Below are 13,633 nucleotides of genomic sequence, written 5' to 3'. Positions count from 1 at the left end.
GCGGGACGACGAGCGGTGTAGCACAAAACACTGTCCGGGATGCAGCCGGCGCTTGGCTTTTCCCTCCCGCGTCGCTCGGGAAGAACGGCTGCTCGAGTCTCCGCTTCCCTGGGTGAGCCATTGAGGAGCTCCCGCCGCTGCTCCAGGGTGAGGGCGAGCCGAGCCGCCTCTGCTTTTCGCTCTAGGTGCGTCGTCCACGTCTGGGCTTCCTCGAACTCTGCGCTCCTCGGCCCCCGGCCAGTCTCCCGGGCCGCGCCTCCAAGGCTGTGCGTCTGGTCTTACGGGGCCCCGCGGAGTCCCCAGGCTCCCCCTGGACTCGGGGTTCGGCTCGGGCCCCGGAGTGGCCGGCAGGGGAGGCCCTGCCTGGGTGACAACGAGCCGGTTCACCTTGGCCTGCATCTCCCCCCGCCACTCCCCAACGCGGGTTCGGCGGGTGTGGCCTCCGCTTGGGTTGGGGGCGAGGTGTCTCCGCTCCCTGCCTGCCTCCGGGGCCGCTCTGATGGGGATGCTAGTGGCACCCCTTTGTGTGATGTTGGGGAGGGGGCCGCGTCCGGCTCGGAGGGAGTCCTGGTCGATGCCCTTCATACCACCTTCGTGACCAGGGCGGGCCACTTGACCCCCCGAACCTGTCTGTAAGAGTCTGTAAATAGGAGTGATGAGTAGCACCTGCTTCGTAGGGCGGTTGGGAAGATGGAAGAGAACCATGAGCATCAGACTTCTCACCAGAGCTGTTAATAGTCTGGGTGGGTACCTACTCTGGAGGCGCCTGGCACTGTCTCGGTCTCCGAATTTTGCAGCCTGTAAGACAGGACTGCTGATCAGTACTTAAAGATACGTATGTCCAAACCAGGATGTGGAAAACTGGATCAGCTCTGCTGAATTTGAAAAAAGCAATGCTTGGCATTGGTTGAGATCGCCCAGGCACGTTCATACTTGAAGCTTGTGGAGCACTTAGGACTTGGTTTGTGCTGTGGGCCCTGAAGTTGGTTTGGTATTCCTTCCTACTCCAGGGGATCTTCCCAACCCAGGTATCGACCCCCCTTCTCTTGGGTCTCCTGCGTTGGTAAGCGGATTCTTTATCACTGAGCCACCAGGAAAGCCCAGAATAAGTAAGAGCTGGAATGAAATCCAGAGGTTTAGAATGGCCCCTCATGTTCTGGCTGCTTTTACTGGTCGGTGGAAGTAGAAGTTGAATATTCAAATGAAGTGTTTATTCCCTGATCGTTTGTTGTGGTTCAGTTGAGTCCGCCTCTTTGCGACCCCATGGTTGCAGAATGTCGGGCACCTCTGTCCTCCATTATCTACCGGAGTTTGCTCTAATTCATGCCATGCCTCCTTACTGCTTTCTTACTCATGTTAGTGACTCAAGAAGATAAGAGTGCTGCACAATTACAGATACACTAGTATGGATGTGTAACATTTGGGGGATAAGGGCAGTTAAAAAAATAAGGGTAGAACATCAATTATCAAACAGAGTGGAAGATTTTAACTAGGAATCGAGGGACATTCTAGGATTGAAAAAGAAATACATCTTGAAAGGGAATTCGGCCAGAACTTAAAGAGTCTGAAGCTTGAAAGCCAAAAGATAAGATGGTTGATTTTGCCAGATAGCATAACTGAAATATTAGATAACCAAACTTCTGCTCTATTGATGGTTTGAAGTAGAATGCTTATTCACTGAAACAGTGTGAGAGCCCTGTTAAACCATTATGAAATACACAAAAAGAAAAAGGGAAAATTAATTAGTGTTTCAGTGAGTATTTCTTGTAACTGGCATTTTCAACATATCTGCAATTTGGCTCCTATACTAAAAATAAGAAATGAATCTGCTACCATCCATGGTGATGAAAATACTGGTAATGATTGAAAAAAAGAAGAATAGATTTATTTCCTGAAGGTTTTATAGAAAACAAAATAGCCCTCTGTTTTACTGGTTTTTGAAATATTCTCATTTTAACATCTACAAAGTCAGTTACTGTAAATGTTCCTCATCAGCAACATCGACATGCTGATATTTCAACTTGGCAGCTTTTCCTCACAAGTTACATGAATTCCAGATGGGAAAGTATATGATACATAGAACTGTGTGTCATTGGAGAGTTTTTTTGGGGGGTGGGGCTTAGGAAATACTCTGGAATCTTGGTAACTAAAATAAATCTCCTCCAAAACATCTTTTAAACAGGGATAGTTTTTATTGGATGAAAATAAAGTGGTAGGGAGTCATGTATAGTCTGTGGCAAATTGGAGGGGGCAAAGGGCCAGGCAGAAGTAGAGGAAAGAGAAATTACAGTGTTAATATTTTTAGCCTTTGTGTCAGAGAGGGAGTGAGACTTAAAAAGTGTAATGAAAATCAAAGTAGAAAGTAGGAGGACTGGGTTTTAATTTTGACTCAGTTTTTCACTGAATTAGTTTAGTAACTGGGTAAGTCTACTTGGCTTTCTGTTTTTAACTTTTCTGCACAATTAAGAGGTGGTATTCATTGAGATCTAAAGCTATTTTCTCATTTTCTTACGAGTATTCTATCAGCTCAAAAGCTTGTTATTTAAATTCCTTGGTTAGTTCTCTCGCGAAAGAACTCTATCTTGGTCCATATTTTTGTTAAAGATTTGGATGAACAAATTCACCTCTACCTGTATTTAGTTAGCCAGCATTGCTTAGGTGACTAACATGTCCTGGGCATATTATCCTAAGTACTTTTGCATATGTTTTCTCATATAACCATCTATTTTGTTTACTGATACATTCCTGTGTTTAGAATAGTGCCCAGCACAAACTACATACTTGCTTGATGGCTATTGAATACATGAATTCATAGTCAGTGATGTAAGTCTTCTTCGTGCCATCCTCTTTCTTGTACGCTGTATTCTATCCCCTCTGGCCCAGGTCCCAGCAGTTATCTTCTCTCTTGATCATCCGTTTCTCGTTCACCCATTGACACATCATCATTGGTATTAAAAACTGCAGTAGTTTGATTCATGGTGAGACAACAACAAACTTGACCCACATTCCCCACCAACCTGTTTTTCTGTGCCTTTACGCAACAGCATTCCTCTCCAGTTCATTCCCTCCCACTCTTTCTTAAACTTACTTCACCTTTTATCCCCCACTGAATCAAAACTGTTCTAACAGGGCTGGCCAGTGCCTCTGTGTTGTGAAATCCAAGGATCACTTATCATTCCTCATCTTACTAGACCTCCCAGCATCATTGAGGACTCCTCCTTTCTTATTCTGATGTCCATGATGTCGCTCCTGGAAGGAGGATATTAGTTGCTCATTGGCTTCCCAGCTTCTAAAATGTTGAGGGCCCCAAGGCTCAGTCATGGAAGCTTTTTTATTTTATGTTCATTCCCTAGAGGAATATTCTTTAGTTTTCCAGTTCTCAATACTGGTCTATATATTGTTGACTCCCAAATGTATTACTCTAGCCCTGACCTTCCTGTGAAACTCTGCTGTGTCCAGCTGCCTGTTGAACATCTTCACTTGGATGTCCAGTACAACCTGGACGTGTTCAAACCTGAATTCCTAATGGCCAGGATTTCCTGGGATGCCTAAACCTGTTCTTCCAGCAGCTCCCTCTTTTTACAAGCAAACTGATTATAGTCATGCTTGTTTAGTGCTTTTCTGGTGGAAGGCACTCTTCTAAGCTTTGTTCACAACAGTCTTATTCAGTTCAGTTCAGTTCAGTCGCTCAGTCATGTCTGACTCTTTGGACCCCACAGACTGCAGCATGCCAGGCTTCCCTATTCATCGCCAACTCCTGGATCTTGGTCAAACTTATGTCCATTGAGTCAGTGATGCCATCCAACCATCTCATCCTCTGTCGTCCCCTTCTCCTCCTGCCTTCAATCTTTCCCAGCATCGGGGTCTTTTCCAATGAGTCACTTTTTCTTATCAGGTGGCCAAAATATTGGAGCATCAGTCCTTCCAATTAATATTCAGGACTGATTTCCTTTAGGATTGACTGGTTGGATCTCTTTGCAGTCCAAGGGACTCTCAAGAATCTTCTCCAACATCACAATTTGAAAGAATCAATTCTTCAGCGGTCAGCTTTCTTTATGGTCCCACTCTCACATCTATACATGACTACTGGGAAAACCATAGGTTTGACTAGATGGACCTTTGTCACAAAGTAATGTCTCTGCTCTCTAGGTTTGTAATAGCTTTTCTTCCAAGGAGCAAGAGTCTTTTAATTTCATTGTTGTAGTCACCATCTGCAGTGATTTTGGAGCCCAAGAAAATAAAGTCTGTTCCTGTTTCCATTGTTTCCCCATATATTTGCCATGAAGTGATGGAACCGGTTCCCATGAATATTGAGTTTTAAGCTAACTTTTCCACTCTCCTCTTTCACTTTCATCAAGAGGCTTCCTCTTTGCTTTCTGCCATAAGGGTGGTGTCATCTGCATATCTGAGGTTATTGATATTTCTCCTGGCAATTTTGATTCCAGCTTGTGATTCATCTAGCCCTGCATTTTGCATGATGTACTCTGCATATAAGTTAAATAAGTAGGGTGACAAATATATAGCCTTGATTTGGAACCAGTCTGTTGTTCCATGTCGGGCTCTAACTATTGCTTTTTGATTTGCATACAGATTTCTCTGGAGGCAGGTAAGGTGGTCTGGTATTCCCCTCTCTTGAAGAATTTTCCACAGTTTGTTGTGATCCACACAGTCAAAGGCTTTGGCATAGTCAAAATAAGCAGAAGTAGATTTTTTTCTGGCACTCTCTTGGTCCAGTGGATGTTGGAAATTTGGTTTCTGTTTCCTCTGCCTTTTCTAAGTCTAGCTTGAACATCTGGAAGTTCTCTGTTCACATACTGTTGAAGCCTAGCATGGAGAATTTTGAGCATTATTTTGTGAGATGACTGCAATTGTGCTCTAGTTTGAACATTCTTTGGCATTGCTTTTCTTTGGGATTGGAATGAAAACTGACCTTTTCCAGGCATGTGGCCACTGCTGAGTTTCCCAAATTTGCTAGCATATTGAGTGCAGCACTTTCACAGTATCATCCTTCAGGATTTGAAATAGCTTAGCTGGAATTCCATCACCTCCACTAGCTTTGTTCATAGTGATGCTTCCTAAGGCCCAGTTGACTTTGCATTCCAGGATATCTGGCTCTACCTGAGTGTGATCACACCATCGTGGTTATCTGGGTCATTAAGATATTTTTTTGTATAGTTCTGTGTATTCTTGCCACCTCTTCTTAATATCTTCTGCTTCTGTTAGGTCCATACCGTTTCTGTTCTTTATTGAGCCCATCTTTGCATGAAATGTTCCCTTGGTATCTCTAATTTTCTTAAAGCGATCTCTAGTCTTTCCCACTCTATTCTTTTCCTCTATTTCTTTGCACTGAAGAATGAGAAGATGAATGCACGTTCTTCTCCTCTGCCATCTTGGACTTCAGGACAGTCTTATTCGGTTGATACTGTTATCCTCATTTGTAGATGGAGAGACTGAGGCAGAGAGATGTTATGTAACTTGTCTTGGGTTCCACAATAAGGGGCGAACCCTGCCGTGTCCCCACCCATGTTGCCTGAAAACATGTGGCCATCCAGACTTCTCCTCTTATTCACGTTCTACATTCATTCACCAGTGCATCCTATTGGCTTTATCCTCAAAATATATCCAGAAGTTTACCGTCTCTTATAGCCTTCCCTCTGCATGCTTGTCCTGCCACCTTCATGACTCACCTTGGTGACCGCAGTAACTTCCTGTTGCCCCCTGTGCAGCGTATTCTCGACATAGCATCATTGAGAACTGAAGTTGGGAATCTCATCCTTCTGACACCTTTTCCCTCTCACTTAGGTAAAAGTTAGCCCACAAAATTCTACAGTGCTCCCTGTTTCCAACCGCCCACCCCACCCCTCTTCCTCCGCCTGCCTGCTTTTCTGCTCCTCACTCCACCCCAAAGTGCACATCGCTTGTGCTTACCATTCTTTCAGTCAGGAATTCTCTTCCAAAGGCGCACATGGTTTGCTTCCTCACGTCCTCAGGTCTTTGTTCAAACAGGTAACACAGTGGTAAAGAATCTGCCTGCTAATGCAAGAGATGTAGGAGACACAGGTTCAGTTCAATCCCTGAGTCAGGAATATCCCCTAGAGTAGGAAATGGCAACCCACTCCAGTATTCTTGCCTGGAGAATCCCATGAACAGAAGAGCCTGGTGAGCTGCAGTTCACGGGGTCACAAACAGTTGGACATGACTGAGCACAAACGCAGACCTTTGAAGGTGGAACGGGCACCTTTTGAGTTTTCTGTTCTGGAATATTTTAAGTCGAAGGGTTGGCCATTTGTGGAGGTGCGTGGGGTGCAGTTACCGGGTGGCGGGATCTTGTGATGGGCCCTCGAAGCCTCTGTCCCCAGGAGTCTACCTGTGGACTGACCCTCTCCCCTCTTCTGTGTGTATGAAGCATGTGTAATAGGTCAGAATGTGGCCGGGGTAAGAGTAGAGTTCTATTACCAGTTTGGGTGGAGGGAGGCACTAAAGGTTTTAAAATCATGAGATTTTAGAATCCTATTAAAAATTGGAAATGAGACTAGATTACTGGGACAGTTCTATTAAACAGTAAGGGTCAGCTCACCAAAATGATTGGTTTTCAGGCCTGGGAAAAGCTTTTAACATATTAGAGAGGCTATCATAAATTTTAATGTATTAACAATATTCGAAAGCTCTCTCTGTTGAGATATAATTCATCATAATATTCACCATTTTAAAAATGTGCCACTCAGTCGTCTTTTAGTATATTCACAAAGTCGTACAGCCATCACTACCATCCAGTTCCAGGACATTTTTATTGTCCCTCAAAGACACCTCTGTTTCCATTGGCAGTCGCTTGTCATTGCCCTGCCGCCAGCCCCTGGCAGCTACTAACCTTTGTGTCTGGGTGGATTAACCTGTTCTGGGTGTTTCATAGAAATGAAATCATGTAAGATGTGGCCTTCAGTATCTGACTTTTTTTTTTTTTAACCTAGTATAATGTTATTATACTGTATAAGTGAAATATTGTGGTATGAACTTATATTGTGGTATGAACTAGTACTTCATTTCTTTTTGTGCCTGAGTAATCTTTTTTCTTGGAGAAGGCAATGGCACCCCACTCCAGTACTCTTGCCTGGAAAATCCCATGGACGGAGGAGCCTGTTAGGCTGCAATCCATGGGGTCGCTAAGAGTCGGACACGACTGAGCGACTTCACTTTCAATTTTCACTTTCATGCATTGGAGAAGGAAATGCAACCCACTCCAGTGTTCTTGCCTGGAGAATCCCAGGGACGGGGGAGCCTGGTGGGCTGCCGTCTATGGGGTCGCACAGAGTCGGACATGAATGAAGTGACTTAGCATAGCAATCTTTTTTCTGGCTATAGCATATTTTTATCCATCAACTGATGGACATTTGAGTTGTTTCCATATTTTTGGCTCTCATGACTAGATGCTGCTGTCAACAACTATATGCAGATTTTTCTGTGAATATGTTTTCAGTTCTCTTGGGTGTATACTTCGGATAAGAATTACTGGGTCCAGTGGTAAATCTGTGTTTAACTTTTTGAGGACTGCCAAACTGATTTCCACAGTGACTGCACTATTTTATATTCCCACTGGCAGTGTACAAAGGTTCTCATTTTGCGATATCATCAGTATCACTTGTTATTTTCCTCTTTTTCTTTTTTTTTGATGATAGCCACCCTAGTGAGGAAAGCTCTTATTTTAAAAAGTAGTAAGTTTTGCTGTGTTGTTTTACTCTGAATGCTCAAACACTGATAAATTTTAGTGGTTTAACTCTGGGTGTGTTTATGTTTAGACTCAGTTGTGTCCAACTCTCTGCGACCCCATGGACAGTAGCACGCTAGGTTCCTCTGTCCGTGGAATTCTCCAGGCAAGAATACTGGAATGGGTTGCCATTTTCTTCTGGTTGACTCTTTTGACGGGTTGGTTAAAACGTGATGTAAATAAAACACAGATTGTGGGCTCAATGTGGGCTGTGTCCACCTGCTTTTACCACCACAGGCCCAGATTTCTCACAGATAAGTGCTATGGATTACCAGGAAATTAGACACATCCTCCATCCCTGGAAGAATAAGTCAATTCTGTGTGCTGCCAACATGCTAGTTTATTAGCAAGACAATCTTGGCTTCAAGACATCACGTGATTGCTCTTTTATACATCTGTCTCTCTCTCCCTCAGTCTCTTTCTTTCATTTTTTTCCTTTCCCACCTCATCCACAAAGGATTTGAGATGATTTTCGTTAAGGTTATATGGTATGGAATAATGATAAAATATCTCTAAGAATAGAATCAGAAGCAGATAACATAGGAATGGAAGAAGGATATCTTACTTAGGACATTGTAATCATGAGGATTAATACAGTTGTGTCATCGAATATCATGTTTGACCTTAAGCTTATCCAGCAGTTACTAAAAAGAGACATTGCCTGTTATACATCCTAACTTCATATTGTTTCTCTAAAGAAGCACAGTTTTCTGTAACTCTGAATTAAAAAACATCTTAGGTGGGGGTGTTTAGAGTAAAGGGGCTTCCTAAGTGGCTTAGTGGTAAAGAATCTGCCTGCAATGCCGGGGATGTGGGTTGATCCCTGGTTCAGGAAGATCCCCTGGAGGAGGAACTGGCAACCTACTGCAGAATTCTTGCCTGGGAAAGCCCGTGAACGAAGGAACCGTTTATAATAGAGAGCTAAAACAGTACTAGGGGTCCTCACTGAAAGCTTTGGTAGCATGAGTATAATTTTGAATTATGATGCACTGGTGTAGGGCAGGAAACATGTTTGTCACACACTGTGTTTATGTCTCTTGCCATTTATTTTATGGAAAGTCTATCTCTAGGTATTAATGGTTATCTTTTTTTAAATCATATATTTCTTCCATTTGTATATGGTATTTTCCAGAATACAGACATTGAAGCTTGGGACAAAATATTTATCTAATTTCTGGTAAGTTAAGTGAGTGCTTTAGGGAGTGACATAAAATAATTGTATGCTGTTTCTTCAGTCATTTAAGATACAAGAGAAATTTTAGTGACATATAAGATAAAAACTATGTTGGTAAATTTTTATTATTGTATAACATAAAAGGAACAGAGAGCTTTTCTTTAAACCTGCTTGTAAAAGATAATACCCAAAAACATATGTCATCATTTCCTAAAGAATTGGGTTACTTTTATTGAATCAGATAATTGATGTTTTCTTCTGTGAAGAATAGTTATCTCAACATAACTCAGTTTAAGATACAAATGCTGAGTATGATTCACTTAAGATATAGTCAAATTATTCAGATCAAGCTGCATTTTCATTCATTGGCTTTGTTTTCCTCTTGTAACTGTAGCTTGTGAGTTATTTTCAGAAGCTAAGCCCAGCACGCTTCATGAGTGGACAGAGGATACCCATTTTCACATGTAGATCTTCAACGAAGTTGAGAGTTAACAACTGACTCATTTTTGGTATTAAGAAATGACTCTGCACCATATTTTTATGTAGACCAAAACATTTAACCTCTCAGCTGCAAAGAGAATCACGTTGGATTATTTTTCCCTTCCAGTGGCTAAGTTGAAGACCTGCCATGACAATGAAGAAAGAGACCGCGTTTGCTGTTTCCACCTAAAAAAAAATGACCAACAAGAACCAAAGTTTTGGTGTGGGACAGGACTCCATGTCCTCCATGACTTGTCTAATCCACGTCCTTGAAGCGTGGTTTGGTGTGGAGCACTTGGAGGACTACTGGAATTTTGCAAACTACCTCTTGTGGGTTTTCACACCACTCCTCCTTTTAATACTCCCTTACTTCACCATCTTTCTGCTCTACCTTACAATAATTTTCTTACACATTTATAAGAGGAAGAATGTGCTAAAAGAAGCCTACTCCCATAATCTGTGGGATGGTGCGAGGAAGACGGTGGCGACCCTGTGGGACGGACATGCGGCTGTCTGGCATGGTAAGCAGATCGCTTTGTGCTCTGAGGTCCTGCTGGTGTGGGTGCACTGACACCCCATCACTGTCCCTGTGGTTGATTGAAGAGATGTTGAAAAATATGGAGGGGAGAGTTATTGTTTTCTGTTATCTGTTTGCATGTGTGGTGCACATGTATGTCTTTATTAAAGTGGTTTTCTTCTAAATACATTCGTTTTCATTAAACAAAGAACCATATAGCTGTGTAGAATATGACAATAAGCTAAAATTAAAAAATGAATATTTAACATCTAAAAGAGTAACAGACAAAATAGTATAGAAAACTGTTTTGAAAGTGCTTTAATTATTTCATGTTTATTCCCATTTTGTTCAAAGTAAGTTTGACTTTCCCAGTATCGAGATTTTTAAACAATGAAATATTAAGTAATAATATTTTTAAATTAAATATAATCTATATACCAAAATTTACCCATTTTCTGTTTGCCTCATTTCGGAAGTCATTGTGTGACTTACTAAGCTAACGTGTTGTCACTTTAAATCTACATATGCCTGCAAGTCATTTTTGAGCACTTGACCATGCCATCCGGTGTCCAATGCTTAACATGCATCAGTTCTTATAACACAGTAGATGGAGCCCATGTATTAACTCCATTTTACATGTTTCTCATAAGGAAACTGAAGAACAGAGAGGTTGTCATTTGCCCAAGGCTGCTAGGACAGCAGGGAGAAGAGCCAGGACGCAGCCCCTGGTTTCCGGGTCTCGGCCTGTGCGTCCCTGACCTGTGCTGTGCAGCAGGTCTGTCCCTGGCTGGGGGCTCGGACTCCCAGCAGTGGTGGTCAGAGGGTATGCAGACAGGAAACACACGCTACTGATGTAGGGAATTTACTATGTACCTGCTAATACCAATGCCCTTGCCAGTCAGCACAGCCCTCACACTCTCTGGTGGCTGTTCACCCACCGTGGGATGGTGTCTCCGCATTCCATGACCAGAGCCTGCGTCTGTGTAGACGGCTATTGTTCATTGTCTATACAGCAGTGAGACAGAAATGCAGTGGCCTGGTTTATAGGACTCAGGAGTCTATGTCCCTCTCCCACTTGTAACCGCCCGTATTTTAGGATAATGCATATAGTAAGGAATTTGAATTTATTTATATTTCAGGAGATATTTAATTTCTATAAATTCCAAGTGTTGAACTTATTTTGTAAGCAAGTATATAATTTTGAAGTATTTATTCTTTATTTTTCTGATGTATTTCTAAATATGCCCCTATGGCTCAGAGGAAGTAAAAATATAGATTACTACCCTGTTTTAATGTCCTGTTATGATAATTTAACATTGTATTTTATTGGGATAGGTGATGCTTTTAAAAACGGTTTTCTCCACTCTTTTAGTGACATACACAATAGGCATTTGTGTGCACATTCAGATTTTGTATTGATGTGAAATCAGTTCTAATTTATGCTTTGTAAAGAATCTTCAGAGAAGTTTTTAACTAATAAAAATGTTCATTGTAGAAAATGTGGCAAGTAAAAATAAATATGGAGAAGAAAATAACAGTCACCTAAAATTTGCCAGGCCATTGAATTCTGGTATGTTTATTGCTTTTTATTTGTGTGGCAGACTAGTATCTTCATGTCACCAAGCCTTCTTACTTGAGTGGTAATGACTGTATCAGATCAGATCAGTCGCTCAGTCGTGTCTGACTCTTTGTGACCCCATGAATTGCAGCACGCCAGGCCTCCCTGTCCATCACCAACTCCCGGAGTTCACTCAGACTCACGTCCATCGAGTCAGTGATGCCATCCAGCCATCTCATCCTCTGTCGTCCCCTTCTCCTCCTGCCCCCAATCCCTCCCAGCATCAGAGTCTTTTCCAAAGACTCTGTAAATCCTATAGCTAATTTAGTTAGTTACCTGTTACACTGTTGTTTATTTGTAATTGGTTTACTATAAGTATCTTTATACAAGAATCTATCCAGTGTTTCCTGTTTTGAACTTAAATTTTACCCTCTACTGTATATTATGTAAGTGCTCTGGCATTTTGCAAACCATTCTCTGATTCTACTACATCAAGGAACATGAATCTGATATTTTTTTAAATACCTGCGTTTTTAGGTAGTTTGTCAATGAGGTCCCTACCTTCAAGTTGTTTACAGCCTTTAAATTATAGCAATTTTGACTTCTTTACTTCACATTTATTACTATTTTTTAAAAACATGGACATATTTAATTCACTTAAAGGGTCCTCCAAGTTAAACCACAGGCAGTAGTTTTTTTTTCCTTTTTTTTTTTTGCATATATATATATTTAAATTTATTTTTTAATTGAAGGATAACTGCTTTATAGAATTGTAGAAGAGTTTTTTCATGGAAAATTAAATTGGGGTTTCAAGAGAACCTTCCCGCTCTCCTTCAGGTGGGTTAGTTTTCTTTCACCTCCTGCGTCTCACACAGGGAAGGATGCCTGGGCCACCGGCTGGAGCTCAAACCAGCCTCTCCCCAGTCACAGCTGGGTGACCTCCGGCAGGTGACCTCGCTTCCTTTGCTGTTTCTCCCTCTTCCTTTTCAACAATTAGGACTTTTTTCTTTTTTTTCAATTAGGACTTTTTAAAACTTCATTTAAAAAAAAATTTTAGAATTACAGAAAAGTTGCAAAAATAGTGCAGAGTTCCTGCTGTTTTTCACTCAGCTTCCCCTAATGTTGGCATCTTATATAACCGTTTCTACAGTTATCATATTAACAGTGGTACAACATTATCAACCAAACTACAGATATTATTCGAATCTTACCAGGTTCCCTGCCAGAGTCCTTTTACCAGGATCCCATCCTGCATTTAGTTGTCATATCTTCTCCAATTTAAAACAGGTTTTTCGTCTTTATCACCTTCACACTTTTGCAGAGTACTGCTCAGTGATTTTGTGGACTGTCTCTTAATTTAGGTATGATGTTTTCCATAATTAATTTGAAGTTGTGCATTTTTGACCAGAATCTCACTGATGGTGCATTCTCAGTACATTGTATCCGAGGTGCCTGATGTTAACACGTGTTATGACCGGTGATGGTGACTTTGATCACTTGATTGAGGAGGTGTCTGCTAGGTTTCCCCACCAGAGAGTTGCTAGTTTTTACTTTTCAATTGATAAATGTCTTGGAAGAGCTCCTTTAAAGCTATGTAAATAACCTTTCTCTTCAAACAAGATACTAAACTTTCCTGAACTTCATTTTCCTCTTCTGTAAAATGGGTTGTTTTAAGGATTCATTGGATCTTGATATAAAGTACTTAGAATAATTTCTATTATGTAATAAAAATTCAACAAATGTTAGCTCTCATAATTATAGAGCATCTTGCTCCAATAATTTGGAAAGCACTAAAATACATTACTTGCCTCTTGGTCATTATTAAGTTCAACTTCACACACCTACTGTGTTCAAGATTCCTAGTATTTTCAAAGCACATTTTTAGGCTGTCAAGGTTTTGACTCTTGTTGCTAGCAAGAAAAGCATTCTGCCATCCAGTGTATACGCACAGGTATATCTACTTCATCGAGTGTGTAGAGACTGTCTTCATGTGATCTGCTCTGTTTTCTATCCTGCTCTCTCTTATTTAAAAAGAAAATGCTGACAGTAACTCACTAAAGAGACTGCACAGCTCAGTGAGTGGATGGCCACGAGCATTCGACAGTCTCAGGTGCAGGTTAGCCTGCACGCACCTCTGGTAGG

At 41.6% G+C, this 13,633-nt stretch overlaps 1 protein-coding gene across 6 annotated transcripts in view; it reads left to right on the top strand.

Annotated features, from left to right (window-relative positions):
- Nucleotides 1–34: 34 nt before the first annotated feature.
- The window catches only part of TMEM68 (transmembrane protein 68), a 35,843-nt gene continuing 22,244 nt past the window's right edge, over nucleotides 35–13,633 (top strand). For 2 of the 6 annotated variants that reach the window (XR_011570573.1, XM_070802554.1), the window contains exons 1-2: nucleotides 37–185; nucleotides 9,544–9,937. Coding sequence is in view for 5 of the 6 variants with exons in the window: in XM_070802554.1 (XP_070658655.1) it covers nucleotides 9,613–9,937 (325 nt within the window). In the remaining variant the exon portion in view is untranslated. Of the gene's footprint in view, nucleotides 186–288; nucleotides 8,940–9,543; nucleotides 9,938–13,633 lie in introns of those variants that run through there. The other 4 variants (XM_070802553.1, XM_019973775.2, XM_019973774.2 and 1 more) reach the window with 4 other exon arrangements.

The sequence above is a fragment of the Bos indicus genome, chromosome 14 (genome assembly GCF_029378745.1).
Source record: "Bos indicus isolate NIAB-ARS_2022 breed Sahiwal x Tharparkar chromosome 14, NIAB-ARS_B.indTharparkar_mat_pri_1.0, whole genome shotgun sequence".
Lineage (NCBI taxonomy): Eukaryota > Metazoa > Chordata > Mammalia > Artiodactyla > Bovidae > Bos > Bos indicus.
This window is presented reverse-complemented; position numbering and strand designations above follow the sequence as displayed.